Below are 16,784 nucleotides of genomic sequence, written 5' to 3'. Positions count from 1 at the left end.
ATTATGAGCCCCGTGCACCACAAGCCATCGCTGGTATTCTCCTGAGAGTTTACCCTGTCTCATTAATTAAACTGCTGTTTTAAAACCCTATTTACAAGTGAACTAATTTCACATTGACACCTCGTCTCTGAAAGGTTTTTGCAGTACAGACTTTACCCAGGCAAGGAAGAGTATTTTAAGAATATTCTCACGTAGAGGACACAAGCCCCTGTACAGAAGGGAGGTTGCTTCATTTATATATTCTGTGGAACTAAGAAATACTTTGACTTTTTAAACGGTTCAGTGCTAATTATCCTCTCCCAAACTGCAGGCATAATGTGTTGACTCCGGCACAGAGAAATTACCAACCTTCCCAAATATTTTCAAAGTTGAGAACTTAACCAGGTTTGAAAGACACTTCAAAGAAATGTGCTCTCCCACCAGAACCCAGCATTTTCCTACATTTTAATTTTGCCAATCTAGAAAACAGACAGGTGATGGCACTTGGCCCACATATGCCATGGGGCAATCTCCCTGGCTGCATCAGGATCCCCACTGCTGTGACACATCAAAGCCCTTCAGATACTGTTCACAATGAGGCGTGGGAGGGAAGTGCCTTGTAAAGTTCTTAGTTTCTGAATTCTGAAGAACTAACTTTTAAAAATTGTGTCCTACATTTTCATGCATCATGAGAAAGCTTTATATGTATTGCTGCTTTTATTTCGTTTCACCTCTAAGCTTTCTCTCTGTCCTTAGAGAAATCAAAATTGTCCCTGCTGGTTAAGAGTTGCCCAAGATGCACTGGTGGGCAAAGAGATTTATATAAATCTGGATAGATGGGTGACTGAATGGCAGGCAGGTGGATAGAGAAAGTGTAAAATGTAAGCTTTTTTTCTTATTTTCTTACTTTACATTTCAAATATCGCTTACAGTGTTAAGACCTTTTTTCCTTCTGTTGGGACTCATCTCTGATTTATTTCTCCCTAGTGTTGTCTTTCCCTAAACACAGTAGTTTTTAAGTTCCACTTTCTTGAAGCTTCATGACGCTGATAAAAATGTTCAAGCATAGCTGGTGTGGTGGCACACCTGTAATCTCAATGACTTGGGAGGCTGAAGCAGGAGGATTGTAAGTTCAGCCAGCCTCAGCAACATAGTGTGATCCAGTCTCAAAATAAAAAGGGCTGTGGATGTGGCTCAGTGGTAAAGTGTCCCTGGATTCAATCTTCAGTACTAAAAACAAAAAATGTTCAAGCATTGTGTAACTAAGTAGAAGATGAGAAGAGAAAAGATAATGGAAGTGACTGGGACTTTTAATTTCTCTTAAAAAAAAGTTTAAAAATATTTCCCTACTATTAAATTTAGGTTTCTGAGAGTTTGAAAAAATGCATCCTTATCAAGATCTGTAGTTTATAGTCTACAGTAATCTATTGATTGTTGTTGTTATTTAAAGTTAAAGCTATGATCTTGGGGCTTCTTTGGAAGACTTTGTAATAAACATTGGTCAAAGAATGTCAGGTCTGATAGAGATTTCCAAGATCATCCAATCAGGTAATACCTGGAATCTATATTTTGGCTTTCCTCCTAAAAGATTACCCTTACTTAGCAAACATTTACATCCTTACAAGTAGTCAATGTTCAGCACAGGATTTTGGAACTATTATTCAATGAAAAAGTAGTTTTTCTAAGTAATGATGGTGTTTAAGTTTACAAATAACCAAGGGCTGCCTTTCCCCCTATCAGTGAGATTATGCAATTTCTCGGAACATCATTGCAGCATAATAAGAGGATTCTGGCACCCAGAAGATGGAAGCATTGGTGGAAAGAGGGCTGTGTGTCTCTGAGCCTGACACTACCACACAATGACACTGCCAGGGCAGTGCTGGGGGAGAGAACCACTGCCTGACTATGAAGAAGATAAGGATGTCAAGAGGTTCTCCAGTAAGGCCCAAGCTGTCCCAGACCCACAATAGCCCTGGAAAAGAAACCCATCAGTGTAGGACAAAACTCAACACAAATTATGAAACAAGCAAAAATTAAGCAGTTTTACTGACTAGGCCATAGTATATAGATTCCATTTCTAGGGCAGATAACATTATCTCCTGTCCATTTATACTTATATATATATTTTTTGAGGAAAACCTGAGGTCCAGTACTTGTATCTGATGACTTGGACTCTAGTTACCAGCTGCTCAAGATGCATGCAAAGACCTTTTAACATGTTTAAAAGTGATGAGAGCTGGGTGTGGTGGCACACACCTATAATCCCAGCGATTTGGGAGTCTGAGACAGGAGGGTTGCAAGTTCAAAGCCAACCTCAGTAACTTAGTGAGACCCTAAGCAATTTAGCGAGGCCCTGTCTTAAAATAAAAAATAAAAAGGGCTAGGGATGTGGTTCAGTTGTTAAGAACCTTGGGTTAAATCTCTAGTAAAAAAAAAAAAAAAAAAAAAAGGCAATGACGAGACTCTTTAATTTCTGCCTATATTTTAATATTGAGAAAGAATTATATACTGTTCACTGAGAATCTTGCTGTTAATAATACCATTTGTCATTGTGCTTTCTGAAGAGTCGGAAGAATGTCTATTCATCATTCTCATAAGACACATTAAGGGCTGACTACTTATTAAAAAGGAAAAAAAAGAATTCATTACCATCCTGAAAAAAAACACTAACATTAATGCCCCTATTCCTTAGAGCAATTCTAATCTGATCGATAATAAGATGATGAAAATGATTTGGGGATTTTTTTTTGTAATTATCCAGTTAGCTTTGATGTTAACAAATCTTTTATGAATTGTATCAGCAAGATTTACAATGCCCATGAAAACTACACAAAAACCAATTTTCAATAGCAATTTAGGAAGAAACCCATCTTATCCACAGGTTGCACCCCAGAATCATTTAGGCCAAATTCAAAGCAAAGGAAAGTGATTGCCTTCTGCCAGACCCTCCCAGCGCCATTTTGCATTATTATGAAATACTTTCTTGGCTTCTTGGAGAGCTTAGGCTCAGGCAGCTTCGTCACTCACAGAAAAATATTTTGAAGTCTTGGTTTTAGTTCAAAGCCTAGTACAAGAAGATTAAGTTGTTTTCAGGTTGCCGTTGCTCAGTGAGACCTCATTTTGTGTTTAATGTGCTAAATTCTTGACACTAGAATTTTTCTATCTATATGTAAAACAAACCATATGATGGTATTATAAGGGGAGTGAGTTATTTCCTACCATCAGACAGGCAAAAATTTGTCACTTAAAACAAAAAATCTGTTCTCTACTTAAATGTTAGCTCTGTTGATTCAGGGTATCCACACAGAAGGCAAGGCAAATGTCTCAGATGGAGCTCCCTTCCAAAAAGAGATGCTTTTTGATTTATCGCTTTTTGATTTACTGTGTGGATAAGCAATAAAGATAGGAACATAGAAGAGGAGAATGCAGAGATTGAGGGACATTGCTAGAAAACATGACTGTAAAAACATTGAGAAACCAAGAACAAAAATAGATTTTTCTACAACTCAAATTCATTAAAAATGGACTATGTGAAGTGAAGTGAACACAATTATTTATTTCAAAGTCAAAAACTACTCAAACATGAGATATTTTTTAAAAGATCAATACCCATATGGTCATTGTATTAGTCTATTCAGACTGCCATAACAAAATACCATGGACCGAATGACTTAAACAACAGAAACTTGTTTTCTCGCAGTTCCAAGGGTTTTAAGTTCAAGATCAAGTTCTGGCAGACTTGGTCTCTGGTCATGGCCCTCTTCCTGCTGCAGATACAACCATCTTCCCACTGTCTTTGCATTGTTAAGAGGAGGTGAGGAGATACAGCAGGAGAGAGAGAGAGAGAGAGAGAGAGAGAGAGAGAGAGAGAGAGAGAACAAGCACTCCATCTCTTATAAGGAAACTAATCTTGTAGGTTCAGGACTACATTTAACCTTAATTACTTCCTAAGACACCCCATCTCTAGATACGGCCATGCTGGGTGGGGGAGCTTCAACATGACTCTATCTTTTGTTAGTAAGGATTCAAATCTTGGAGTCAAGTAATTGAAGTTTTCCAAATATGGCTCCCTGGTTTCCCATCATCAATCAGTTTTTCTTCTTCAAGACTCTCCTGTTTCCATTGTCTTTCCACAGAGGAAAGGCAATTGGAGCTTTATCCTAGACTTGTGATCCTCGGGAGAACCATCCCAGAACTCTGGGTTTGCTTTGAAAGTGATTCATAGCACACCTGGTCTGGCAAGTTCAAGAACAAATTCTGTCCCAAAAGATTATTTTCTGCATGTCACTTAAGAGATTTTAAATTCGGATCTTCAACCTATTTGACCAGAATGATCCACCACCCAGTAGTATGTTGATGAGTCAGTATTTTCAGTAATACAATTTCAAGCATAATGTTCCATTTCTGAAGTCAGTTGACATAATGACAGCCATTGGTACATTCACCCCACTGATTGACCAATACATTTAGGGGGAAATGGAGATAAGAACAACTTACAGTCCCTGAGCCAGCCAGCATTTTCAGATGGGAGTATGCAGGCATTTTCTTTGTTCCAAAGCATGCTGTGTTTGAAGTTTACAAAATGGAGGGAAGTCTATGGAATGGTTCCTGGGAGGCAACTTTTACTTGCCAAATACTTGTTGATTTCAGAGCCTTTCAACTGCTGTAAGGTGTGACTGAGCATTTTCGGTAATTTTACCTTTGAGAATCCCAACTCTACTATTGTTTTTAGCTCTGCACAAAACACAGACTCAAGGTATCACAATATTATGAGTCTTACCATCTGCTTAGAAGCTTTGTTTCTGATAGAAAGTCTACTGAAAGCCTACCTACTAGAATAAAATAGTATTTTCTCCTTAGGGCTGTGGAATTTTCCCTTTCTTCTTATTTACAAAGGCCTTCGATTTATTTCTGTTACCTAAGAGAAAAAGAAATTAGATTGTGGATATCAGCACAGTCAAAAATGCTCAATAAATATTGGATGAGTGGACATATTGAGGAAGAAAATCACTGTGGTTTCCATGTTTATGTCAAATAATTGAATTATAGAATTTTATTGCTGGAAATGTCATTACAGTTTACCTAGTCAGACTTCTTTCTCACAGATGTCTTTAAAGACATTGTTTTCCTGAATACTTATCCTTAAAAATAATAACCAAATTTGTTTGAGTTTTTACTATGTGCCAAGGCCTATTCTAAGTGTTTTCTGCACATTAACTCTTTTAATTTTATAACAACAGTGTTATAGAAGAACACTCTGGAACAGGATTCATGTTTAAGACAATCTTGTGTCTAACTTCCTGTCTAATAGGAAACATGAAAAGTGGGTTATCTTTACTGATCCCTTCTCCAACTGTCCCTTGAGGCATTGTCAAGAATTCTTCTGTCCCTAGGAGCCCCCTTCCCACCCTCTGAACGGGCACATGAGCCTTTTGATGAGTTCCCACAGAAACCTAATTGGAGAAATGAAACGTGCACCCTTTGACAGAGGATTTTTAATGTTTCAATAATGAAAGAGGAGGAAGGGAAAAGAAGAAGCAGATACCCAATGTTTAAAGATGATGCTGTTTTATTGGGCACATTCTTCCCCGGAGGCTTTATTGACCTTCTAGCACTGAATACTGGAGTCTGAAAATAACCACCCATCTCCTATTTCAGCTCCTGCTCAAATTATCCCCAGGAAAGTTTATTATTGTAAAGACCTTAATCCATATTCTACAATGTCCACAAGATATCCATTTTAGAAGTAACCAATACAGTATTATCCACAGTTATGGGAATCTAGGGTCACACTGAATAATGAAATGCACATAAAATCTCAAGCCCTCGTTCCAGCCATTAGTGTGCTTGGTTGCCAACTCCTCCTGCATCCACCTGGACTAAAGGTCGGGCACTTGGGCACAAATGCAAAAGAGTAAGTCTTTCTTCTTAACCTATATTTGAAAGCCCAATATTCACTGTCTTATCAGCACCTGCCTTACATTTTTAAATGTGCACCTTAGAGATATCACTCAAAGAGCTAAAGGAAGGAAGAGGGCATCCCCACAGCTCCTCCTATCACACCCCCAAATCTGCTATTCATGTCATCTCTATACTGCTGTGGATGCTACATGATGCTGAGGAAATGGAACTAATGCATGGTCCATGTGTTTCTTACCAGTTTTTTTTTTTTTTTTTAAGAAATGTGAGCCCCCCAAAACCACCAAAAATTGGTTTTAGACTAAAAAACAAAAAAGTCAATTAATTGCTTAGTGTTTACTCTAGCTAGCTTTAAAAAAAAAAAATAGATTGAGTTTACTGCAAAATAAAGCTGGGAAGCCTGGTATAACTGGGCATAAAGCACATGCATATTTATTTTTTAGGGCTGAGGAAGGGAGCCAGTGTAGAATGGGGGAAGAACTGGGATTTTGGGACCACACAGGTCTAGCCTGACACTGTGACCTTCCTTCAAGAGGTCCTCCCTCCCAGGGTGATCACTCATCAAATGGGACGGGCAGTCTCAATGAGCCAGGGTCCTTCCTGTCCAGGGGATTCAGAGAAGTCAAGAACTTCACTTCTGATCCAAATCAAAACCCAGACAAGCTGGGCTAAAGGCAGGTCCAGGTGATCCTCTGAGGCTGTGTCCTGTGAACCAGGGATGGGATATGAGCACCCATCATAAAACTGAACTGGAACATGGCCTATTTTCAGACACTTCCTGGATTTCATTTTAATTTTCTGATAGAAAGATTGCATTAAAGCAGGCTAGCCCTCACACTGGAATGTTACACAGACAAAAATTAAGAAATTGAGTTGCTTCCAACAAGTAGTTTCTGGCTTTAGAGGCAAACTCTGAACTGATGAATCCAGTTCAGCCCCTCCACTGGAGACCTGAGGCATATTCTGGGGCAAGCCATCCACACCAGAGCATGAGATGTACATGTAAAGAAGGTGAATAGATGCTCATGACACCAGGCCACCCAGGAACGCTGCTGCTGCCCCTGCTGTTCACGAGACAAATACAAGTAAAACAAATTTATTGCTCCAGAGAGCTCCCAGAAGATGCTGACTGACACCAGGAACTATTCTATCATCTGGAGGTGTTCTGACGCCACACCTCCAGATTTCAACCTCCAGTATTGACAAAATGTTTATTAGATCACTAAATGGTTTTATTATTTTATTTAGCTCTGCCCAACCTTGTTTCACAACAATTCAAGCCTGCATGCAAAGCAAAACAACTGATGAAAAAGGAGAAAGTGAATAGTTTTGAGAAAATACAGCAAAAGATGAAGACAAAAGGAAAACGGGGAGACTACAGTAAGGGGGGCACGGATTCCAGGACTGTGACTGTGGAAGGAGTTGCACATTTTGTTCCAAACTCCCCAGTGGACAAAGCAAAGAAAGAATAGGCTCAGTTGCCTTATTCACAGTATGTCTAAGATTTTTTAATGCTTCTCAGATGAAGCATGACTTTTCCTGGTGCTGAAATAGGAGAGATTTCTCCCTTGAATCCTCATAAAAAGAATACAGGACAAGTTAGGATAAGGTTCCACTGTGAGCAACCAAAACCTCCAAATGACAGGGCTTCAATAAGTAATTTACTCTGTCTCTATGAAGTCAGTTTTCAGGGCTATGGCACTTTTTTTTTTTTTTTTTTTTTTTTTTTTGTACCAGGAATTGAACCCCCCCAGGGACTCTTAACCACTGAATCACATTCCCAGCCCTTTTTATACTTAATTTTGAAACAGAGTCTCACTAAGTAGCTTAGGGCCTCACTAAGTTACTGAGGCTGGCTTTGAACTTGGGATCCTCCTGCTTCAGCCTCCTGGGTCACTAGGATTACAGGCGTGCACCACTGTGCCCAGTTCTCCCGCATCTCTTGATGGGTGTCAGGAACTCAGGTTCTTGTTTATTGTCCCTCCACCTCATGGTCCAAGACAGTTGCTCATTCACTGACCAAAATATTCACATTCCAGCTAGCAGGAAGGAGGAAGGAAGGACACACCTGACCCTTTAAAGGGAGTTGTGGAGAATATCTCTGATTACATCCCATTGGCCAGAACTCAATCACATGTTCACAACTTGACCTGGGAAGGCTGACAAAGTCTGTCTTCCAGGCCTTGGTGAGCTTTCTGCTTACCAAGCTGAAGGGCAGTAGGTTTGTTTGCTCATGCTGCCATAACAGAATACCACAGACTAGATAGCTTCAACAACATAAATTCATTTTATCACAATCAGGAGTCTGGAAGTCCAAGGTCAAGGTGCTGGCAGGACTGACTTCCTCTGAAGCTCCTTGGCTTGCAGATGCTGGTCTTCTTTCTGTGTCCTCCTCATGTGGCCTTTCCTTGTATATTACAAGGTGTCTCTGTGACCTATCTCCTCTTCTTAGAAAGACATCAGTCAGATTGGACTAGAGCCCATGCTAACAGCCTCATTTAAATTTAGCTACCTCTTTAAGATCTTATCTCCAAATACAGTTCTGAGGTACTAGGGGTTAGGGTTTCACATATGAATTTGAGGGGGGACACAATTCAATCCATAGCAGACAGAAATAGATATTGGAGAATCATCCAAAGTGTATTGCCTCATATCCTGCCAGCAACCCTATAGTTATCAGTAATAAATTCTTTGGGGTTATCTATTTTTTCTCCCCCTTTTAAATGCAAGACTCCTTGAAAGCAAGACTCCTAAAGATTGGCACACTGCTTTGCACCCAAATGTACTCAATGAAGGCTGGCAGGTGATGGCAGTAACTACCCAAGACACCACAGTCTGAGCAGAAACAGGACTTCTGATTCTCTGCCATCTGCTCTTCCCATCATGCTATAAGATCTGACAACCAGCATGGGAAAAGAGGGTCATGTGTTTTCATCTCAGATTTCCATATCAGAGGTTACAAGGCCCTATAGCAGTCATCACTGGCTCTGGTTTTGCGTATTTCTAGGACTTCTGCAGAGATTCCAGCAGATGTCCAACTGTTTTAATCTCTTATATCAAAAGTCACTTGAATCCCTTCTGGATCACAGTGGTAGCCCTCTCCAGTTTGCTTTGTTTTAGGTGGACACTCTGCCAAAGTTATAGGAGGTAATACTGGGTGGTCACAAGGTCAAAGCCCACAGGCCAGAACTCTGGGAAAAGCTGGAAAATCACTAATCAAACTTCAGTGAATTTCTCCCTAGGGATGAGACCAAGACTATACTGGCATTCCAGCCTGGGCAAAGCAAAACAAGCCCCAAACTTAGTGTTTTTTCTTCTGCTTCTCTAACAAGCTTTCAAGCTGTCACCCATGGATCCAAAGTGAGGTTTCACTTGGAAAAAAGATGAAGAGATTATCTCCTAAAGGGTGCTCACAGCCTTGCTCTAGGGACACCTCCCCAGTCCACCCTGGGATTCTAGGCTCCTGTACCTCCCTCAAGCAGGACTTGGTCCCCAAGAGGCTGTGAAGTCCTTCACAGAAAGCTGTTTGCATGGCCTGAGGCACAGTCTCTTCTATTTCATTTCTGCCCTTGCTACAGCCACCTCAAATGCAGTTTTTGGAAATCATACAATATAGCTAATTGTTTGCATTGGACAGTAGTGTGTTTAGAGCTTATGCATCTAAACAGACAATTATTTTCTGCTATTTGCTAGTGGCGCTGCCTGCCTGGTGACTTTGGCAGATGGAGAAAGAAGCTAATCCGTAGGTTATAAGCAGAAGGGTTATTGATGAAATGTCACCATCTGTTGGTGTCATTAAAATGATATGAGTCATAAAGAGTTTTTTGTTGTTGTTGTTTTTTCTCAAAAAAAGGTTAGCCTGGAGTTTAAAGAGAAGTTGCTAGATTGTGGATGAGAGTGGGAACAGAGTGGGGAGAGCGAGGCCACCTAGAAAGGGTAAGAGCTTGAAGAACTCATCAGATCAGCTTGATGGGTCTTTCGGGAAGTCGATCCTCTGCTGGAATAGAACAATCTACCTTGGATGAGACAGGGCACTTACTAGGAACAATGCACATCTTAGTTCTCGCATGCCCATTTCTGGGGCATCTACCAGGGAGAAGGGGAAAGTAATTCATTTGGGTTAAACCAGAAAGATCATATCTGCAAGAGAATAGTTAAAACTCGATGGTCTCCTAAACCTTCATTGGTCCTGTGACACACAGATTATTCTTGTAGCCAGTTGATACCTTGAATGAATTCACCTGCTACAGCTCCAAAAAGATGGAGATAGCATGGAATAGAGATAAGAACCAGCACACCCAAACTTCCATCAGGGATGGGATCCCTCAGAATGGAGTAAAGACAGTAGTGAATGGACCAGCAGTGAACTGCATTAACAAAAGGATAGAGAGGGTGTGAAATGTGCAGTTAATGAGGACCCAGGTGACCAACATGCACACTGTTCCAATTCGACTTGTTTACCTAATCCCCATAACACTGTCACGTTTGCAGTTTGCAGAATCTTTAACCCACAGCCAAGGTCACACACCAAAGCAGAAGAACCCTTTTCAACAGGGCTTCAGATTCCTTTATTCTTGTTATTTTTATTTATTTTAACTTCCAGAGGGAGATGAAGAGGAGGTACTTGTGTAAATCACTATGAAGCCTTTAGGACCTCCTAGCATTTGCCAAATAAATAAATGTAACCTAGCTTGCCACAAGCCAGGCCTCACACCCAGCCCTGACCTCTAGTTGAGTCCTAAGCCATCTGGCCTGAGCCTGCCCCACCTGCCACCCCCTTAGGGCCACAGATGCTAGAGGGTCACTACTACTGCTTAGAAATTGTGTGACGCTAGAAGTGAGGTCACAGAGAGCAGGAGCTCTCTGAAGCCTGTGCAGGCGGTTTCTCTGGTCTCAAAAGGAAGCCTCAGTGGAAAAGTTCCTGTTGATATTTTTAGATCTGATGCTTGGTCCTGCTGCTGCACTTTCATTTTTAAACAAGCGGGGAAGGGAGTGATGGATGGTGTCTGCAGTGCTGTTTTGGAGGCTCTGAGGGCCCATCACAGGCTAATGGTCATCCTGCCGGGCTGGATCTGCCTTTCATCTCTTCCAGCTCTGGGATCGCAGAAGCTGCTGACTGCAGTGACTGGCGAGTCAGACACTGGCTGTGCTCCCAAATCACAGTGGGACCTTTACAGCCTGGCTCTGAAACCCTGTGCAGGCCCCGTATCTTGCTCAATTTCCACCCTCTATTTCTCTGGGGAAGGAGGCATGCATCTGCACAGTAAGCCTTTGACTGCAAGTAAAATAGTTTAGAATTCAACAGGTGATTAAGCAGGTTGAAAACACACAAGAATCACTGAGTTTAAGCAAATCCTGGGCCAGCAGGAGGGAGTTGAACCCCCTCAGTGTCATTACTGATTTTTTTCTGCAGTGATTTTCATGTGCCTGCCGAAAATTAGTACTCTTAAAAAAAAAAAAGGAATTTTAATTTTTACCAGTGTTTTTCCTTCCAAGGATTCTGAATCCCCTGGCATAGCCCTCAAGGAGAGGAGAGATAGGGGTCATTGGTCTGTTGCTCTGCAAATAATTTCTCATAAAAAGTTCCTGAACTGAAGCTGAAGCCCACGATAAATAATTATTTGACTAAAGTGAGAAGCTGAGGAGCATTCAAGGAGAAAAAAGAAAGTTCTTAAATGCTCCTGGCTGGATGATTTACTGTTTGTTCCTATGGCTCAGATTGGCACAAGGAGTTCTCTTATAAAACCAAAAAGCACATTTGTGAAGCAGTTGGGGCAGCTCAGAACAGTCCTAATGAGACCTGGAGCTCACTCCCTCACTTTGGTCTTGCTTCTGTGGCCTGTCCACTGCCCTTGTTGTGCTTCTGTCTCCTTCTACAGCAGACCACGGAGACATCTGAAGAGGAGGAGGACCAGCCCCTGAGCCTGGCCTGGCCTTCCAACACCCGCAAACAGGTCACCTTCCTGATCGTCTTCCCCATAGTGTTTCCACTCTGGATCACCTTACCTGATGTTCGCAAACCTGTGAGTAAAGTGTTTTTGAAACAGGTTCCTGGTCAAAAGGAAGAGGAGAAGTGATGCAGATACGTGTGAATTCTTATAAATGCCTGACATTTCTCTGGATAGGCACACAATTGTGATTGTTCAGATTACCAGACCTACATAGCCAACCACCCTTAAACTTAGTGGTGTGCAACAAACACCATGTTATACTGCTCATGGACCCTGTGGATCAGGAATTGGAGTAGGACACACTGGGGAATGGTCGATTCTGTGCCACAATGTCTGGGCCTCAGCTGGGAAGGTTTGAGTGGCTGGGGTATCTCACAGCTAGGGACTACAGTCACCTGGAGACAAGTTAGCTGATGTTTCTGACACCCGAGCTGGGATGATTAAAAGACTGAGTTCAGCCGGGGTTGTGTATTGGCATGCCTCAACGTGGCCTCTTCATGTGACTTGGGCTTCCTCACAGTATGGAGACCTCAAGATAGTCAAATATCTTACATAAGAGGTCAGCACTCCAAGAGTGAGTGTTCCAGCAGCAAAAGGCAGAAGCTTTGTGGTCTTTGATGTCCTAGTCTCAGAAGTTATATAGTAGCTATACTCTACTGGCCAAAGCAGTCATCCTGTGGTGATTAAAGGGATGGAGAAAAAAAAGTTTACCTAGAATACATCAGTCACATATAGCATAGGACACTCTTGATGAGAAGAGTGTCAAAGAACTTGCAACCATATTTTAAAATCACCATAGTTATTGCCTCTGAGAAGGGCAACTATAGGTCTGGACAGGAGGGTGATTCACTTTTCCTAGAATTTTATTTTGGCTATATAACTACATACATGGACTATTCACTTAAATCAAAACACAATTTAAAGAAATGCATTTTTGTAGTGAAATTGCCTTCATGTGTGATCCTCTCCTTCCTTTATTATTTTCATTACTACAATCAATATTATATACCAGGTGTTGGGTGTCGTGAGCACAATACTATCCTACAGTCAGCAAAGTACAGTCTGAGTTCCTGGCCAATTAATGGTCCTCAGCTGTTAGTTCTTGTCCTAGAGGTGAAAGAACTAATGAGAGGGAAAGGAGAGGCAGCTCTACTCTCTGTCATGGCATTTCACACATACCCACTCAACAAAAGCATATGCCTACCATGCCACAGATTCTGTACTAGGTATTTTCAATAAGTTATATTGTGGAGTCCCAGGAAACAACTAGGGTGGAGAGACACACACGCGCATACACACACACACACACACACACACACACACACACGACATAATTGACTTATCCCTGGCCACTTGCCAGAAGGTAAGAACTGAGCTTCAGACCCAGGTCTGTGTGAACATGACTTCTCATATGTCATGGCATCAAAAGATGGGAATCAGGGGGAAAAAATCATTTCTAAACTCATTTGAAATAGAATATTGTGGTGACATACAGCATAATTTAACATAAATCTTCAAGAGCCCCTTGATGATCCTACTTTCCTCATTTAAAGGGGCGGGGAGGGAGAAAAATCCCATCCTATTATCCTGGACTGTAAATAATCCAGCCTGGTGAAGAGCCATATCTTATGCAGTATACACCAGGAAAGGACCCCCTTGTAGAAGGACTCCCCAAACACAAGAGGTTTTTTTTGGTATGTAACAGTTGTGGCTAAATTAAGGCAACATTTAGGTTTCCTTTGCAAAACACAACTGCAATACATCTGCCCAGTGCAAAGGCCTGGCTTCCTGAAAACACAGTCAAATAGTTGGATATGTTTGGGGTTTTTTTGTTTTGTTTTTTTGATTTTTGGTTTTGAGGGAGTTTTTTGTTTGTTTGTTTTTGTTTTGCCCTTGGTTTGTATCACGCTGATATTTTTTAAATCAATCTCTCTCTCTCTCTCTCTCTCTCTCTCTCTCTCTCTCTCTCTCTCTCTCTCTCTCTCTCTCTCTCTCTCCCCCTCCCTCTCTCTCCCTCCCCGTTTCTATGCTGTTCAGCCCAGAGCTTTTATTTGCCCCAGGAAGGGAAATCAGGGAGTCAGATGTGGTTTTCTAAATCCCCATAGAAGGCCCAGTGTGCCATGGTCCACAGGAGAGGGAGCTGACTGGCTAAGAGGGTGTCGGCACACAACCACAGAGGCAACCAGGGAGTTGTGCAAGAACAGGAAGAAGATGCCAATAACCCCAGGCCCTGGGCTCTCAGGGTTGGGCAGGACTCTGAGAGCAAGGGTTGGCAAAGCGTTCATCCTGTCATCAGCTAAAAGGTCAAGGAAGCCTGTTAGAGAACATGAAAAATTCCCAAACAGCATTTCCTAGAAAACAAACCAGAATCAACCAAAACAGCAGTCACCTGAATCATGATAACTGCTCTAGAGGATGCTGTAATACCAAGGAGAGCAATACAGGAAGATGGGGTACTATGTGGTGCACTCCTCTGCACCACATCTTTCACTGGGCAGCCCATGCTTGAGGGCCAGCCCCTGGTCACCAGGGTGGCCAATGGGCTTTTCCTCATTGTTCCCCAGGTGCCAGTCATGGGAATTTTTCTGTCTTTTTCTGAATATACTGTGTGCTTTTCCAAGATGAAATGAGATTTCCATGAGGAATATTTGGTTGTTTTAAAACTTCCACAGCAAATATTTGTTGGAATACCTATTATATTCTAAGCACTGGGCTTGGTCCTTTGAGAGATGTAAAAACACAGAATTCACAATTTATGTCTTTAAGGAGCTCTAAGTTCAGTAGAGGAAACAAGGCATGATCACATACAACTAACTATAAGGCAAGATTGCTTCACTACAGTAGTAAAAGGAGCTGGACTTGACCCCGGGTCTCCTGACTGCTACCTTCTGTGGTGGGTTTACCCATGTGTGCAGCCTTGGAAAAGGCATTTCTCAGTTCTGGACCATATTTTCCCTCTCCTGTGAATAAAAGGTTAGAAAATCTTGAGATTCCCTGCCAGCATAACATTCTGTGATTAAAGGCAGCATAAATAAAGAAATAGCCATTGATACAATATTGCAAATTGAAGGTGACCATATCCCAATTTTCCCAAGATAGTCCCAGTTTATTCTCAAAATATACTGGTTTGGAAGTAGATTATATGGGCATTCTCTACATACTTGATATGCCAAGTGAAAGAAACCATGCCAGTTGATACAAAGACCATTAAGATGCCTCTTGAACCAAGCACAGGGACCCATGCCTATAATCCCAGCTGCTTGGGAGGCTGAGACAGGATGATTGGGAGTCCAAAGCCTGCCTCAACAAAAGTGAGGCACTAAGCAACTCAGTGAGACCTTGTCTCTAAAATACAAAATAGGGCTGGGGATGCAGCTCAGTGGTCAAGTGCCCCTGAGTTCAATACCTGATATCCAAAAGAAAAAAAAAGAAAAGATGCCTCTTGATTATGCTAGTGCAGAAGAGTCTTGTTAGATTTGATCTTCTCTCAGTTTCCTTCAGTGTATAACACACTACTCCAACCTTAAAAGCACAAGCATTTTTAACCCATAATTCTATGAATTGGCAGTTTGGTTTGGGCTCAGCTAGACAGTTCTTCTGCTGCTACCAGCTGGTTAGCATGAGGGTACCTGAGCAGGAAGTACATCCCTGCTCCACATGACCTCTAATCCTTGAGCAGGTTAGCCTGGACTTAATCACAGGATGGTAAAGTGCCAAGAGCAGCAAGAATGAAAACTGAAAAACCCTCTTGAGATCTAGTTTGGAATTTACACACAGTCATTTGCACCACATTTTACTGATCAAAGCAAGTCATAAAGCCAGGCCAGACTCTTAAGAGTGATGAGATGTACCTTTCCTCCTGATAAGAAGAGAAGCCAAGTACGGTGGCTATTTTTACAGTCCTACCATAGACCTCATGTGCTTCCACAAAGAGCTCCTGAGAAAAATGTCCATGGGCAGGAAAGAGAAGAGAAAATTAGGAAGAGATATTTGGCAATCCTTAGGGCCTGGCAGCTCTGCCTCTTCGGTGTTTTTTTAAATTTAATTGGAGACAAACATCCCAAACCTTAACAATAATTACAAGGAAAACACGATAGTATGCTTCTAGTTTCAGTGTAAATAGTACTCCCACTTGTCTTTATTTCCACTTCATTTACATGCAAATTACATGACAGTGTTTATTGGATCACACACAGTTTCAGCTCACATAATTAATATGAGCTTCACATTTATAGTTTTCTTAATTTAGTGACTTTGTTTAAAAAGTAAAACAACTAAAATATAAACCTTAATGATGAACGTGTTTTTGGTGAAAATTGAAAATATAAAGCAAAATAAAGACTCCCAAATTTCTCTTCTCTCATGGCCCAGCATGGGTGTTCTTACAAAACAGGAATGCATCTAATGATTTATGAAAACAGACTACATTAAAGCTAAAAAGGAATCTGAGAACACAGCTAGATATTTGCAATGTTTATCATTTATTCAGTTGCCAAGTATTTATTGAATGCCTACTATGAGCCAGCCGCAGCTATAGCAAGAATGAAATGATTGAGACCCAGAGGGGTTTAGTCAACTTGTTCAGACACACTCAACTAAGTAACAGACAAAGTCAAGACTCTAGACCAGGTCTCCACAGTCACTTATACTTCCCCAGGTGTCAGTTTCCTCATCCCTTAAAAACTAAAATGAAGGTAATATATCTAATAACAGCTACAATTATTATGTACTGGTCACTTTTCTAGACATTTTATGTGTGTAAAATCTTCAGAACAACCAGATTTTTATATTTCTTCCATTTTAAAAATGAAGGAACAAAAGCTTAAAAGGTCAGGCTGGGCAACATACCAAGACCCCCATTCCTCCATCCTAACCCCCACAAAGAAAAACCATACACTTTGGAACCTTACACAGAGTAGATGCTGAGTGAATACT

General features: G+C 41.3%; 1 protein-coding gene across 5 annotated transcripts in view; it reads left to right on the top strand.

The window, feature by feature from the left end:
- Window positions 1-16,784, top strand: part of SLC24A2 (solute carrier family 24 member 2) — a 224,987-nt gene that overhangs the window by 193,138 nt on the left and 15,065 nt on the right. For 4 of the 5 annotated variants that reach the window (XM_079113190.1, XM_079113192.1, XM_079113193.1 and 1 more), the window contains one exon: window positions 11,778-11,921. In XM_079113190.1, the coding sequence (XP_078969316.1) occupies window positions 11,778-11,921 (144 nt within the window). The remainder of the gene's footprint in view (window positions 1-11,777; window positions 11,922-16,784) is intronic. The other variant, XM_079113191.1, reaches the window with a different exon arrangement.

The sequence above is a fragment of the Sciurus vulgaris genome (genome assembly GCF_902686455.1).
Source record: "Sciurus vulgaris genome assembly, chromosome: 15".
NCBI classification, from domain to species: domain Eukaryota; kingdom Metazoa; phylum Chordata; class Mammalia; order Rodentia; family Sciuridae; genus Sciurus; species Sciurus vulgaris.
The sequence above is the reverse complement of the archived record's forward strand: the minus strand, read 5'-3'. Positions and strand labels throughout refer to the sequence as shown.